Source organism: Mesoplodon mirus, assembly GCF_964341445.2.
Source record: "Mesoplodon mirus genome assembly, chromosome: 15".
Taxonomy (NCBI): Eukaryota; Metazoa; Chordata; class Mammalia; order Artiodactyla; family Ziphiidae; genus Mesoplodon; species Mesoplodon mirus.
The window spans coordinates 50,770,241-50,786,664 of NC_138991.1; the positions used below are offsets into that span (position 1 = coordinate 50,770,241).

At 48.9% G+C, this 16,424-nt stretch overlaps 1 protein-coding gene across 1 annotated transcript; it reads left to right on the plus strand.

Moving 5' to 3' along the window:
• Positions 1 to 6,193: 6,193 nt before the first annotated feature.
• Positions 6,194 to 12,739, plus strand: ITPRIPL2 (ITPRIP like 2). The gene has a single exon (XM_082643649.1). It carries the CDS (start codon positions 6,513 to 6,515, stop codon positions 8,109 to 8,111), a length of 1,599 nt encoding a protein of 532 aa, XP_082499775.1. The 5' UTR covers positions 6,194 to 6,512; the 3' UTR covers positions 8,112 to 12,739.
• The last annotated feature ends 3,685 nt before the right edge of the window (positions 12,740 to 16,424 follow it).

Below are 16,424 nucleotides of genomic sequence, written 5' to 3' on the forward strand. Positions count from 1 at the left end.
CAGACACTTCCCCCAGGGAATCTTCTTACCAGACCCAGTTTCCCCAGATCCATTCAGCCCCATCTGCATATGCAGGCCTCGGCCTTGCTTCTTGCCCAGAGCAGCCCTAGCCACGACTCACTCCATTCTCACAGTTGTAAAGAGCCGGTTCCTGTCACAGCCACTGACCAAGGACTTCCTTTGCATGGTGCCGATTGAGAAGGAGAGACTGCCCGCAGGTGCTCAGACTGGGCTAGACCCACAGAGACCCTGGCTGCTCTAGCAGCCCCATGACACAGTGGGGAAGTGTGGTCAGTTAGTGCCCTGTGGGCATACTTTGACAGATGAGGGACAGGAGATGGGAAGGAGACATCCCTTCAATTGTCTGCCCTTTTCCTCCCTAACTCTTTAGAGATAAAGAGGCTCTGTGCAGCCTCTTTGGTGACTGGGGAACCAGTTGTGTTTGCAGCAATGCGTGGCCAGCTCTGTATGCAACATATTGGATGTGTTCCCCTCCTTCCCTGCTTCACTCCCCCTCTGCCCTCACTCTTGCTGCCTTGGGCTTGCACCCCCAATAACACATTCATATGCAAGCTGTACTCTTAGATTCTGTTTTCCAGGGAACAGGGGCTAAAAATCCTCCCCACCCCTGAGTCTGGGTTGTAGGGAAGAGACACATTCATATGATCTCAGAGCCCAGTGGGGATTATTATCAGGCTCCACAGGAACTGAGGCAGCTGCTCATCAAACAGGAGGGGGCCTGGAATTTTCTCTGGGCACCGGCAGCTGTAGTGCCCCAGTATCAACTCTGACACTCACCATTCTCAGGTCAGCTGCTTACTCTTCTGGTTTCTTCCTACCCTCCCCTGACCTGCAATGGTTTCTGTTTCCTTAAGGCCTCTGCCTATTCCATCCTTCTGCTTATATATGGCCTCAGCTTAATTCTGAACTCTGCTTCCTCACGGCTTCTGTGTCCCATTCAGACTTTCCAAGACAGAAGATAGGTTTGAGTCACTTGGTCACCGTCAAGTACTAGATGGCACTGTTGGCAAAGCTGGGTGTCAGGCCCCCTTGTTACTGGCCGCCCTGATCCAGTCACTTGATAGTAAGTGTTCAGCCACATCTGCATCAACTTGGCCTTGCCTTGACATTCACCAAAGTGATTGATGGGCACATCTCTCTGAAGAGAGGATAGACCCATGTGGGTATTCTGAGTTGCATGACATCAGCTGTGTAATAGTCAAGCACAGTAGAACACACAGGAAAGTTTAAAAAAATGGCAACAGATCATTTATCACAGATACTTTCAGAGCCACTGGGGAAACTGCAGGAAAGGGCTCTGAGCCCAACTTCCAGAAAAGATTCCTAAGCCACACAGCAGAACCCAGTCACCAAGGAAGCTGCTGCCTGTGGAAGGCTTGTTGGAAGAAGGTTGGAATGGCTGGCCAGTGAATGCCACAGTGTCCATTCACAAACACCAGACTTCGTAACAACATTGACGTCCTGTTCACCCAGCTGTCACATGCTCCTCGAGCATTTGCACATTTTGTTTCCATTACCTGGAATGGCCTCCCTGAATTTCTGCTGGTCAAAATCTCCTCCCTTCACTCCTCCCTTCCTCCGTTCCTTCCTTCCTTCCTTCCTTCCTTCCTCTCATAAAGCTCTATAAAGTAGCAGGCATGATGTTGGCTGATGGGGATACCAAGATGAATATGTCCCTGCCCCCAAGAATCTCATCACTTTGTTAGGGAGCTAGAGACAAACATAAATTAACCTGCCTTCCCAGAATGCGCTCTTTCTGTGCTATACGGGCACACCCCAGAGAGACTGCAGGTTCAGTTCCAGACCACTGCGATAAAGCGAATATCACAATAAAGTGAGTCACATGAATATATATATTTTTATCTCCCAGTGCATATAGACGTTATGTTTACACGATACTGTAGTCTATTAAGTATGCAACGGCATTATGTCTAAAAAAACAATGTACATACCTTAATTTAAAAATATTGTATTGCTAAGAAATTCTAATCATCATCTGAGCCTCAGTGAGTCAAAGAAGTAACATCAAAGATCACGGATCACAGATCACCATAACAAATATGATAATAATAAAGTTTTGGGGACTTCCCTGGTGGCGCAGTGGTTAAGAATCTGCCTGCCAATGCAGGGTAACATGGGTTCAAGCCCTAGTCCGGGAAGATCTCAAATGATGCGGATAAACTAAGCCCGTGTGCCACAACTACTGAGCCTGTGCGCCTAGAGCCCGTGCTCCACAACAAGAGAAGCCACCACAACGAGAAGCCCGTGCACGGCAACGAAGAGTGGCCCCTGCTCACCACCACTAAAGAAAGCCCGTGCACAGCAATGAAGACCCAACACAGCCAAAAATAAATAAATAAATAAACTTTTAAAAACTTGAAATATTGTGATAATTACCAAAATGTGGCAGAGACACGAAGTGAGCAAATGCCGTTGGAAAAAATGGTGCCGACAGACTTGCTCACAGGGTGACCACAAACCTTCAGTTTGTTGTAAACGCAATATCCGTGAAGCACAGTAAAGCGAAGCGCCATAAAACGAGATGTGCCTGTAAAACCCTTTACAATGTGAAAGGGAGTGAAGCAGAGGGGTTCAGAGTCCAGCCCTGGAGTCAACCTTGCCAGCTGTGTGACTCTGAGTAAGTTTCTTGCCCTCTCTCTGCCTCACTTTGCCCGTATGTAGAATGGCATTGATAGCAGCACCTCCCTCACTGGGCTGGTTCTCAGCATTTCCGGAGACACCACAGGGGAAGAGCCTCATCCAGGAGGCACACGGTATTTATCAAAGGGCTCCTGGGACTCATGCCTCAAGCATCTTTGCATAGACAACATTTCCACAAGCATTTTCACTGCGTAACTAATTGGTCATGAGGCAATTTTGCTGTAAAAGATAAAATAACTGGATGACAGTTTGGTTTGACAGTTTGCTTTCAATTGGTTGACAGTTTGGTTTCATTTCTCCACTGACGTAGAACTCTCATTTTTATATTCCATCAATCTCAGCCCTCATGATGGTTTGTACAGTGATGAGTAGACGTGGCGGTCTTAAAATAGAGGATGATAACAACTACATATGTGAACTTGATAGAAAATATGGTGATAAAAGTTACTGGAAGTGTGAAGTAAGACAGTATGCCAGAGTACATACTGTACCAGAAAATGATAACATATCAGTTTGCAAATCCTTCAGTGATTTGAAGGCACAGAGTTGAACCTACACCTTTCGTAGAACTTTGGAACGTCTATCAGTAGACATGTGACAACCTGCCAAAAACAAACAGTTTTCCCAACTCGATACAAAGCTCAGGTGCAAATATGCATCCTGGTATTTGGAAGCTGATGCCCCTCTTAAGGATGGAAGAAATTTTAGAGAAAAAGAAAAAGTGCAAAGCTGAATGGGGAGATGAGTCAAAAGCAAAATATCTCTAAAATACTATAAACAAAAGACTTGAAAGACAATTGCTTAGGTACAACTTACAAAATAAAATCAATTATCTGTGCAGTATTGCCATAAATTGACACACATTTTAAATGTACTCAATATTTTTGCATTTTGCAATAAAGTCTTTTTAATTTTGTTATTCATTTCTCATGTTTCATTTGTCCTTTTTAATGCCCCTCTTTTGGTTTTCATTATTTTATCTTTTACAGCAACATGGCTTTAAGGCCAATTAGTTATGTGGTGAAAATGTTTGCAGTGGAAATACCAGACATGCTATCAAACACACTGTCCCTTCCCATCCTTCAAAGCCTGATCAGATGTTCCCTCCCAGGAGCCTTCCCTAGGCCTCCCATGGGAAATGTCACCACCTCATTCCCTTTTCCCCTCATCAATGTTGCCATTCTTCCTCCACAGGACACACCTCCGGGATATCAGAAATGTTGCGAGGGGTGTGTGTATACATTTGCTGAGCTGTTAAAAAAAACCCAGGAGTGGCCTTTGTCAAATATTAAACATTAAAGGAGATTTTTAATGAAATAATGATCAAAAGTCAATGAAACAGTGGCAGTTTTCTGACTCCACCCACACTGTGTGGCGTTTTAGTCCATAAGTGTAGAGCCCCCTCTTTTCCGTCACATCCCCCTCTGCCTGGCACATGGTATGTTGGGTAATAAATTAATGAATAAATGAATTTGTATTTGCTCTGAAACATACAGTAGATTTTTCCAAGAGCAAAGTTCTGAGGTCTGTACCTTGAACTCTCTGGAGGAAATGAGCTATGGAAACTGATTACAGGCAGAAAAGATAGTAACGGTAATACAGTACATCATTTACTGAGGGTGGCTCCCCAAAAAGATTTGTCCACATCCTAACCCCTGAAACCTGTGAATATGAACTTAATTTGGGGGAAAAAAGGGCTTCAACATATGAATTTTGAGGGGAAACATTTCAGTCCACACACCACCCTAGGCCAGGCTAATCAGTGCATTCTCTTACTTGGTCACTTTTTAGAGTAGGACCCAATGTTATCCCTAGGCATGACATTTGCTGCAACTCTCAGGCAACCGAAGCTCTCTTTTCCTCTTCATTGAGGAAAACATGAGGCTAGAGCAGCCAGGGGCCTATGGAGAAAGCCTCGCAGAGAGTGCAGCCCACTGAGAAGAAAGCAGAGCTAAGAAGTGGATTGAGCGTACCTAGATCCAGCCATACTGAAGCAGGAGCCCCATGAACGTCTCAGTTAATATGACAATAAAATGCTTTCTAAGCTGGTTTCTCTCACCTGCAACCCAAAGAATCCTGACTAATAGACCGTGATCTCACAGCTAATAGTAGTGGGGATGGGGATCTGAAAGCATTTCTGCTCAGCTCTGAGAGGCTTTCCTGGGAGTAATCTTGGTGCTTAAGCCAGGAGCATCCTCTGAGTCCAGATCCCCAGATGGCATGTGGGTTCTGACAGTTTTAATCTATTTACCCTTGCTCTCCGGGAGCAAGGAAGGTGCAACAAGTGTAAATAAGTACAGTTAATTGTTTAAATAAATGCGGATAATTAAATAAATGCCGATCATTTCAGGGAGTGCTCCCTGTTATGAAACAAAACAAAGCTTCCTGGACTGAGGTCGCAGGGTAGGTCCTGACAAAGGACACTTCTCAGCAGTTGAGGAAGGGACTCCCTGGTCCCCTTCCCTGAGTCCTGCCTCCCAGCTTCTCTGGAGACAGGTGTTCAAGGCACAGCTCTGCTAAAAGCTGTGTGACTTTGGGCAAGGGGTGAACCTGTCTGCACCTCAGTTTCCTCATCTGAAAAATGGGGAAAGTAATAGTGTCCCTTTCATAGGATGAACTGGGGAGCGAATGTGTAAGGTGATCAGCACAGTACTGGCACACAGTATGACCTTTGTAAAGGCTGTGATTATTACTTTAAGGCTGGATCCTCCTCATCCAGGTCTCAGACCAACTGTGGGTCTCAGACCCACAGAGAGCCTCAGGCTTCCACAGGGCAGCCCCTACCTTCACACTCCTTCACACAGTTTTGCTTCTTTCAGAGCATTTTCTGCCGTGGATCCCTTCTCTTTCAGTTTCCTTTTCTCAAAAGGCAGTAAGCTTTATGGAGGGCAGAAGCCTTGTCTATTTTGTCAACTGCTATTTCGCCAGCACCTGGTCTCCTGCCTGGCACACAGTAGGTGCTCAGTAGATACTGGTTTGAATGAAGGACAGCGGCACGCTGGCAAGGGCAGCTTCGTTCCAGGGCCTGCCACGCCACCAACACCACGCCACCACGACTTGCTTGGGGCGGGGGCGGGGGATGGTCGGTTCCGTCGTGCGCTCTTTTCCCCTCCTTTCAACTTCCCAGTGTAACTTTGTGTGAATACAACTGCACAAGCTCCCTGGACAAGGCTACCGCCCCGCAATCAGAGCCTTCCTGGTTCTGCCTTCGGGGAGGGAGGATGGGGTGGCCCGCGGGAGGCCAGTTGCCAGCGCGTCCTGAAGTCCCTCCCGCCGCCTCGCGTCGCTTTAAGGCGGAGGCCCGGGAGGGGGCCGACCCCGCCCGCCCGCTCGCCTCGCGGCTCCAGACTTCGGCATTTCCTCCCCGCTAGCTGGCGCGGCCTCGCCTCCCCTCGGAAGAGGAAACTCCCGTGGCCGAGTAACGGGAACAAGAGCGGAGGGGAGCAGCGGGGGACTCCGGGGACCCGCGGCGCCAGGAGGGCGGCCCGGGGTAGGAGGCGAGCGCAGCGGGACCAGAAGCTGGCCGAAGGCGGCGCGCCAGGGAGCGGGGTGGGGAGGGCCGCCGGGCCGGACGCAGCGCGCAGTCGGCACGGGGCGCGGCCGGGAGCCGGAGCGTGCAGGGCGGGCCGCTGCTGGAAGGAGCGCTTGAGCTGGGAGAGGAGGCCGAGCTGGAGGGCTGCTTTCCCCGGCCCTGCGACGGGGTCGCCGCCGCGGAGGCGAAGGGAACCGGGACAGCGGGGCTGCCCGGGCGCTGCGCGCATGCTGGGCCTGGGACGCCGCCGGGGCTCGCGCCCTGGGCTGCTCGGCCGCCGCTGCCCCGGGCGCCCGGCATGTCGGTGCACTACACCCTGAATCTGCGCGTCTTCTGGCCCCTGGTGACTGGCCTGTGCACCGCCCTCGTGTGCCTCTACCATGTCTTGCGGGGAAGCGGGGGCGCCCGGACCGAGCCCCCCGAAGGCGCGGACGGCGGCTTCCCGCTGCTCAAGGTGGCCGTCCTGCTGCTCCTCGGCTACATCCTCCTGCGCTGTCGCCACGCTGTCCGGCAGCGCTTCCTGCCGGGGTCTCCCCGCCTGGGGGGCCACTCCGCCTTCTCTCCTAGACACTTACGAGAGCCCAGCCTCGACATCTTGCTGGAGAGTTACTACGAGCACGAGGTGCGCCTATCGCCGCACGTGCTTGGCCACAGCAAAGCACACGTGAGCCGGATCGTGGGCGAGCTGGTGCGGGCTGGCCGCGCCCGAGGGTCCCCAGGCCCCATCCCCGGGGGAGCGCTGGCCTTGGCCTTTCGCGGAGATTTCATCCAGGTAGGCAGCGCCTACGAGCAGCATAAAATCCGCCGGCCCGACGGCTTCGACGTGCTGGTGCCGCTGCGCCTCCCTCCCCTGGTGGCGCTGGAGCCGCGGAGCCTGGGCGCGGAGCCCGCGCTGGCCCCAGCCTTCCACGGCTGCTTCGTGTGCGCACTGAAGGCGCCGCCAGGGGCTTCCGGGGGCCACTGGCTCCGGGACTGCAAAGCCTTCGCCGACGGCTTCTGCGTGGATGTGCGCGGGCGGCGCCATCTCTCGGCTACGCTGGTACTGCGCTGGTTTCAGTCGCACCTGCAGCGCTCCCTGGCCACCGTGCGCTACAGCCTGGAGGGGCGTTGTCGGGTCAGCCTGACCCCAGGCGGCCTGGAGCAGCCCCCCACCCTACACGTCCTGCCCTGCCGCACCGATTACGGCTGCTGCCGCCTTTCCATGGCCGTGCGTCTCATCCCTGCCGTCCACTTGGGCGACAGCGTCTTCCTGGTGGCCCCACCGCCGCCACCCTCACCCGTCGGGCCCCTGTCGGAGCTCCCGGGAGGCCTGCGCGCCGATGCACTGTGGGGTGTGAACACGGCGCGCCAGGAGCAGAAGCTGCTGAGCTGGCTGCAGGAAAGGGCCCCTCCAGGGGCTTGCTACCTCAAGTGCCTGCAGTTACTTAAAGCTCTGCGAGACCTGGGCGCCCGCGGGCTGGACCCGACGGCCGCCACCCAGTGGGGTCGCATCCTATCCTCATACGTGCTCAAGACAGTGCTGCTGGCGGCGCTGCTACGCCAGGGGGCTCCCGCACAAGGCTGGGACGAGGCGCACCTGGGCGAGCGCTTGGAAGAGCTAGTACAGTTCCTCAGGGATTGCCTGCTGCGACGCCGTACACTCTTCCACTGCCTCCTGGGCCCTGGAGGGGCGGCCGCCGAGGTGGGCCCACTGCCCAAGGTACTGCGTGAAGCCACCCCGGTTGACCTCCTGGCCACTTTCGACAGGCAGGCCCGGGAACTCGCGGCGGCGCGGTTGCTGTCCACGTGGCGAAGGCTGCCCCAGCTTCTCCGGGCCTATGGGGGTCCCCGCTACCTTGCCAGGTGTCCCCCACCCCGGAATCAGCGCCCCCAGGGGTTCCCTGAAGATGAACCATAAACCCTGACAGAACCCCAACCTGGCCTGGTGCTCCTGAAGCCTCACCCACCAGGTGGGGGTGGGGATGGCAGTGAAGCCAGTTTAAGGCAAGGAAGATGACCTGCAGAAGGTGTTGGAACATTCAGAGGATGACATTTGGTGGCTTCAACATCACCCCCTGGCTCCACAATCCAGATAGCTGTGGCATCTTTTTCACGCCCACCAGAGCGTCCTGGGCAAGCTACGGAAAGTCGTTCAACGTCAGCAGCTAAGAGTTGGTCCAAATGTTGGATTGTGTGGAATGATTCTGTAGAAAGATCCAGCTTTCAGGGAGATTCAGTAAAGGAAGCAAGAACTGGCTGCAGGGAAATTTCCCTCGGTGGGTTGTTTAGACAGATCTCTCTGGCCTCCAACTTTAAAGAAGCTAATGTATTTTGACACAACTACTTGGTAGGTCCTGGGTTCCTGATTGTCTTTTTAAAAATCTGAATCTTTATCTACAACTGGAATTGCAGTTCTATTCTAGAGGCTTATGTTCTGAAGAACATAGTTTCCACTGTTCAAATTGATATTAATGTATTTTTTAAAGGCCCATCACAGGTGTTTGGCAGGATTATGAAGAATTAAGTCACAGGTGTTGCAAGGCAGTCAAGAGTTGGTTAGTGACACTTCCAGAGCAAATAGCACTTTATTTTGATCAGTTCTTTCATTTTGTGATCATTGCTGGTGCCAAGCGTGGCGTCTGAAAGGGAGGCCAGTTACATTGACTGTTAAGAAATGTGCAGTCTTGAGGAGCAGGCTTGCTCAACATCCCTCTAGGCACGCGCTGGGATGTGCACCAGTCAGCAGTGATTCATTGAGCGCCTGCTGTGAGCCAGGCACAGTGCAGGGTGGCAACAGGATACGTGCTTCAGACAACACTGGTGAGGGCATGAAACATGTTGGGTCTCGAAAAAGATGTATTGATATTTCACTCTTTGCCTAGCAAGATGTCTCGCCAGGGCTTGCTGCTGGCTGGAGACAGAAACCTTTTTTTGTTGTTGTTTTAAGTCTTTTTAGCAAACTCCTTTGCATGGAGATTTCTTTCTGAGTTTAATGAGATAATGAAGAGGCAGTGCCTGCTTTCAGCCAATGCTCAGTGATCCTCCGTGGTTGGGAAGTTTTGCTCTCATTGCCCAAGCGGCCTTTAAGTGGCCCGAAGCCCACCTTTGAGGAGTGGTTGATTCAGCACAGGTCTTGCAATGCATTTCACTTAGAGTTCAGTATCTTGGGCTCTGTGCTTGAAGATCAGTTATTTCCCAATCAGCTGACAGAGGAGAAAGACAAGCAGAGGAGGGCAAGTTAGGGGGTGATAGAGGGAGACAGCCTTTGTCAGCTGTCTGTTCTTTCTTCTCTTTGGGCATAAATATCACCAGGCTGGGTGTATTTTGCAGCTAGCGCATTCTGAAATCCCTCCCTGTCCTCCCAAATTTCTAACAGCTCTCAGTTGCATCAGTCGACATAAAACTCAGTTGAAGTTTAGAATGGTCCATCATCTGCTGAATAGAAAATGCAGCCAGTCCTAGTGATATACTTTGGGATTTTTTTTTTTTTAACAGACTCTTAAAGGTAAAACTTGGAAGACAGAAGTAGCCACATGAATTGGGCCATTGTTTAATTTCTGAGCTATTTTGAGGGAACTCTTTAAACTTTCTTTAGGGGACCTACTTGGCCACTGTGGGGAAATCGTTGTGAATAAATGATTTATAGGGAATCCTTCTCATCAGAGCTGCAGAGATTTCTTATGTCCTTTGCAACCTTGGGCTTTAAGAGAAACAATGTTGTGCTGTCTCTTTGAGGTTGTTTGGGGACATTTCCCCTTGATACCACAAAGTCATTCCTAGTTTTTGAGGTCAGTGTTAGGTCATAAGGTACTGCATTTAGCACAGGAATCAGTCTACCAACTTCCTGCGAAGATATAAACTGCACAGTGTTTTTTAAAATTATTTTTAAAATAAATTCCAAGAGTAGGTAGATCTTTATATAAATATATATTTATAATGTTTCCATACTCAGCTACAATTTCCCCTTTAGTTGGAGTGGGGGAAAGCGAGGCTATTAGAGGGATTATAAAGCTTTAAAAGCTGAATTTTCCAAATATTTCTAGCTGAGTTGATAGGTTCCTCTTTTATCTGAATAGCATTTTGAAGTTTGAATCTGGTAACATACAGTTCTTGTTGTTTCTTTGTGGGTTTTTTTTTTTTTTCAGGTTAATTACCCAAAGCCTCATCCATCCTCAAGATTTTTAAATTTTATTTTTTTAAATTAATGGGGCATTGTCTTTGTGAATTTTTTAAATATTAATGTTTTATTTAAATGCCATGCTGAGCAATTGTTCTCTGTACATGGTAACCAAAAACTTAAGAGATTTCGATCAATTTTGATCAATGTTTAGTAATCCAAAACATGTACTGTGTACAAATAAAATAATATGGCATATTAGTCAGGTGTGATGGTTGCCCAAGGCACTTAAATTAAGCTCAATTCTGTATTTTATTAGGGCTCCATCATGTCCTTGATCTGAAATATATACATTTTTGGTGTATACTTGGTACTGGAGATTCATATATGCAAATATTCTCATACAAGAAAGCTCAGAATTGTTCGTGCTTTTAAAAAAAGATTAACTGTCCAGCCAGTGTCCGAAGAACGTGTTTCGGGGAGATGACTCAGCCATTTTGCCTTAAGACACCCTTCAGTAACTCCCACTGACCAGTCTTGGGAGTCATCCCGGAATGCTCGTGGGCTGAGAGAAGGAGACTGTTTTTTTGCAAAATGAAACTGAAGCTAAAAGGGAAAATGTGAGCAAACCAAGAGAAATCTGAAGATTTCAGGAAGGAGGACTTAAGATGGACGTGAAACGAAGAGCTGGGCGGAAGGGGAGATGGGGTGGAAATCATATGAGGGTGCGAGAGAGGTCTGGGTTAGGAAACACATTTTCTAGATATGTGCTACTTCAAACCAGGGGTCGCAAACTCAGCAGCCTGCAGAAGCAAGGTAGGGAGGTAAATAAGAGAAGGGGTGGGTGGTGATGGGGGCTGTGCCCTCTTCAGGGGCCACATTGCTCAGCTCCATGCGGGGAAAAGGGTAGGGTGGGGCTGGAAATAGAAAAAAAAAAATGAAACTTTCTGATTTTTAAACAACGTAATTTAAAAATATCCAAAACACAAGTGGACCAAAAAACACATTTGGTTGAGCCTGGGGGCCACCAGTTTGCGACCCCTGCCTTAAACGGTAACCCCTCAAGTATGTATAAGGTTATATTTATTGTTATGGATATGATGTGATACATGGTGGGGGGGCATGATATTTCAAGTCTTCTGTATCGCTCAGAGCTAAGCTTTATTGTAGAAACAAACCCCTCAAATTAACACGGCCACAGATAACACTTAACTCACAATTCCCGGAAGGATTCTCCACCCTGGACCCGTAGGAGTCAGATGGGACATCAGACCACTAGGGGCCAGCTCTTGGCATCTCCTTCCTGGTGAGTTTCGGCCAAACTCCTTGGCTCTGTCGGAGTCTGCAGGTGAGTAATCAGGAAGGATTGCAGAATAACTTGTTTTCTTCTTTATTTGTATTTTATTCTTATTTTTAAATTAATTATTTTTTTTTTAGTAGTTTCCTAGCCTTTGCAATGATGGTTGGTGGCCGTGAACACCAGCAAAGCAGTGCTGGGTCTCCCAGCCAAGCTTCTTAGGCTTGTTACCAGCCCCAGTGCCAAGACAACTGTTCTGATCATATGTTTCTATCCCTTTCTGACTCCGTGGCTCCCACCAAAACTGACATCCTAGCCTTCTGAAGGAATGAAACTAATAGCCTTCCAAAGGGTCTCCTTTAACCTCATGGAGTAAGTCACCTTTTCCGTAAAATGTGGCTTTTGACCGTGACGATGACTTATCGTATCCACATGGAGGAAGGTTATTACCTCCCTCCCCAGTGGTGGGAAAAATGAAACTGGTGAACATTCCCAGTATCCCTTGGGAGGGAAAAAAGTTCAGTGTTATCATTGTGGCATTTGTTAGTTTTTATAAAAAGTCGCATGTCTGTTTCTTAGACACTACTGTTTATTTTTTCTATACCTACATAGCACATGATTTGGTGGGGATGAAGCAAGTATAAGCTGGGAGAGGACGAAGATGTATGTGATCATCCATACAGAGAGAACAGACTAAAACATGCAGCTAAATTATATGTAATCTGGTTTTTGAGGTATCAGATATTCAGGAATATTTTTAGCACCCTTTGCTTTAAAAAAAATACCTTGATTCAGTCACTTGACTTTAAAACATTCCTCTTATTTTACTGTTATTTTTAGTGTGGATTTTGACCCCAAACCGTGTATTATGATGCAGTCTATCGGCTGCAGTCATAGTGTATGTTTTGTTCCAATAACAGAGACCAAAGAGGTAATCAACTATGGTTCAGCTGCTACAGTTGTGTGATTAAAAGGCGTTCTAATCACACCAGATTTCCATGGCCCAAACAGTCGAGGCCGGCCGTTTGTTTTCTATTTCAGGTTGGAGTAAATTTGCACTTTTAATCATATGGGTCATTTGGGGACCTTGTTCTTTCATACTTTGCTTTATTAATAAAGGAACTTGTAGAAACCTGTGGACTGAACATCAGATTTGGGGAGGGTTGTCGTCTTCCTGGAGGGCAGCCTGTGGCTACACTGGCTTGTGATTGCTTACACAGGCCCACCTGCTTTCAGTGAGTGGGTGTATGGGACTTTTTCCCACACAGCAAAGCTGGGATCATTGTACAGAACTGGCAGCATACACAGGTGGGAAAGGATGCCAGTTCATGGCTCTGTAGGCACCCTGGGGGCCTGCCTTCAAGTCTTTTTCTGACCGAGAACCTTCTGGCCCTGCCCCTCCTCTGTCACCCACCTCCACCCCCTCCACCCTCGGCTCTCACACACCAGCCCAAACACAACTCAAGTCTTGGCCTGTGGCTAATTTATAGCTCAAGAATTTTGCCCAGAAATCTCTTAGGCCCCCAGGTCCTCTCCAAATGGTAAACATTTGCTAATATGAAACCCCACCAGGCTTCATGAGAGATGGAATCTTGGAGGCCACGTAGGACTCTTCAAAGCCTTGGAGCCAGGTGGAAGTTTGGGGAAACCTGCAGCCACTGGCTGGTTAAACTACTTGTGGAGGACACTCTCCCAGGGGAAAGGTGTGGTGGGCTGTTTGTTTAGTTTTCAACAATTAGTTCTTGAGTGGCTACTGTCCCCAGGCATTGAGGACACACAGAGGCAACGAAGACAGATACGGCCTCTCTCATGAGCTCACAAACTGCTGTGAGAGGGCAGGCAGTTAAAGAAGTCATTTCTGTGCAGTGTGGTGGGTGCTAGGTGGGGGAAGGCTCTGGAAATGCAGAAGAGGGGCACCTCATGCAGTCGGGGATTTCAGGGAGGGCTGCTCGGAAGAAGTGACGTAGCAGTTGAGATCCAGAGATAGATAGGAGTTTGCTGAGTGAAGGGAGCTGGGCTGGAGAGGAATGCATCGGACACAGAGATGACAGGAGCAGTCAGTTTGGCTGGAAAGTGGGGGCGGGCGGGAGCGGGGAGGCTCCGGGGGCAAAGGATGAGGTGGGAGAGGTAGGAAGGCACCAGGGCACAGGGGTTCTGGAAGCCAAAGCTTCTCAAACTGGAATGTGCAAAGCACTTGGGCGTCTCGTCCGAATGCAAGTTCTGATTCCGCAGGTCTGGATGTGACCTGAGAGCCCGCCTTCCTAACAGATGATGGCAGTGCCACTGATGCAGGGGCCACTCTTTGATCACAAGTTTGTAAACCACACTGAAAGTCTGGACTGGTCCCCAAGATACTGGCAGTCCACCTTAGGAAGGAAGGACAAGGTCACATTTGAGTTTGGCCCACTCTGGCTGCAAGGTGGAGAATGGGTTAAGCAGGGGGTGGCAATTCATCTATTTTTGTAAATAAAGTTTTATGGGAACACAGCTACACACTTTGATTTACATACTGCTCTGGCTGCTTTCTCTCTTCATCAGCAGGGTTGCGTAATTGCAACACAATACTGAAAAGAATTACTATCTGGCCTTTTACGGAAAAGTTGGCTGGACTTAATCAGACTGGAAGTCATCAGATGCTGCAGTGGTCCAGGCCTGGGCAGGGGAGTGGGGACAGAGACACAAGTTACTCTGGAGACAGACCAGTGTCATGTTAGGGCCAGCCCTTTAACACCAAGAGGCCTGTCTTCAAGTCTTGCATCCTGCTCTTCTCATCTGTGTGTCTCTCTGCAAGTTACCCAATCCTGTCTGGACCTCAATTCCCTCATCTATAAAATGGGATTAATAATAGGACCTCCCTCATAGGAGTGAATGAGATTAAGTTGATTGTGCCTGCAAAGGACTTGCCGCACGTTAGGCACGCAGTGTGTGTCAGTGTGGAAGCAATTATTGGGGTGGAATTTTCATTTAGTCAGTGACTCCAACCTCTTCCGCTGCTCCCTTTGGGCTCATTCTTCCTCCTCTGCAGGGTGCGTTTCCCTTTTGTCCACCCAACCATCTCTCTGCTACCCAGATTTTGTTTATCCTGCTCCTTGATGCCCATGGTGTTCCCCTCTAGGAAAAGCTCTTACTCTGGGTACCATGTAGCCTGATTACAAAAGTAGCCCCTGTTCTCCAAAGCTTCCTATACCTCTGCCCCGGCGAAGTGACTTTGCAGTCTCTCCCGTCACAAAGAAAGCCTTTTTACCTACACGTTGAAATTGGAATGGCTTTGTGACTTTCTTCAGTCAGTAGAATGTGGCGGAAGGGGCATTGTGCTAGTTCCTGGCCTAGGCCTGTCTGCCTCTGATTGTTCTCTTGGAAGCTTGCTGCCCCCACGTGAATGACTGGCCTTGCTGGAGGATGAGGGACCACATGATCCTGTCGCCAGAGCTGACAGCCGCCTTTGACACATGACTGAGACCATCCCAGACCAACTCCATTTCCCCTTCTCCCCCGCAACTGACCAGACAACAGAATGATTGAAACACTTGAGCGAGCCTGGCCAAGACCAGCCAAGCCTGGCCCAGATCAGCAGAACCACCCAGCTGGCCCATAGACTCCAAGCAAAAATGAACACATTGTTTTAAGCCACTGAGTTAGTGGTAGTTTGTAGCTCAGCTGTAGCTAAAAGATTTGGAAACTTAAAAAAAAAAAAAAAGAAATCTGGAGGGGCTGCCAGTGGGGTAAATACAGGCAGTCTCGACTTCTGTGCATTTGACTTTCAGACAGCCAGAGTTTGATACAAACCACCTTCCCGCAGTGAATCCAGGTTTCCCTCGTCTGCTGAAGCACAGTGTTGGCTGAGTTGTGGCAGTGTTGCTATCTTTTTGGGGGCGTGTTTACACGGCTGTTTGACTGTGTTCCTGCATTTGCCCTTATCTCATAAAAGCAAATGGACGCTGGAAAGTCAAAGTGCTGATTCAGGTGACAACATGCCATAGGTCTCAAAGGTAATGCAATTGAGACACTGATTCAGTGTCCCCTCTTGGCTAAGCTTCAGCTTCAGTCAGGTACTGGCTGGTGTTAAGCTGGTGGGCGGTGTGTTCAACTGTAAAGGAAAAGAACAACAATGATAAAGGGCATGTGGGAAACTGTATCACTTAGGAAGACATTTGGCCACAACTTGTGAAAACCTAATCTATAGTGACAAATTATTTTTTCTCATCATCCAGAAGCCTGGAGGTAGGCATCCAGCAGTTTAGGGATGAATCAGGGATCCAGGCATTTCTTTGCTCTGTCATTCTGGGTATTTTCACTTTTATCTTCATGCTTGTCCTATCAAGATCCCACAATGGCTACTACAGCCATGGAGAAGAGAAACTGGATTAAGGAATGCAGTAGACTTCCCTTACATCTCATTGGCCAGAATGGTGTCACATGACCACTCCTAGCTGCAAGGGAAGCTGGAAAGAGAGCCTGGCACATGGCACACAGCAGCCCTGAGCAAAATATGAAAAAAAAATGGGTATTAGTGAGTAAATAAGATTCTGCCACAGAAATGCTAGAAACAAATAGCAGAAGATTGTGTCACTGAAGTGAGAAGTAATTCGGGAATTTATAATTCCATAATTATATAATTTATACCCATCCTGAGTCCTAGCATATAGTAAATGCTCCATAAATGTTAGGATTGAAGTCCCAGCTCTACCATTCCCTGGCTGTAATCTTTTAGGCAAGTCCGTTAAGTTTTCTGGACATCAATTTCCTCATTTGCAAAATGGGGTTGATAATCCCTCCTTTTATAGGCTTATCAGGAGAATCAAAGAGTAATGCACATG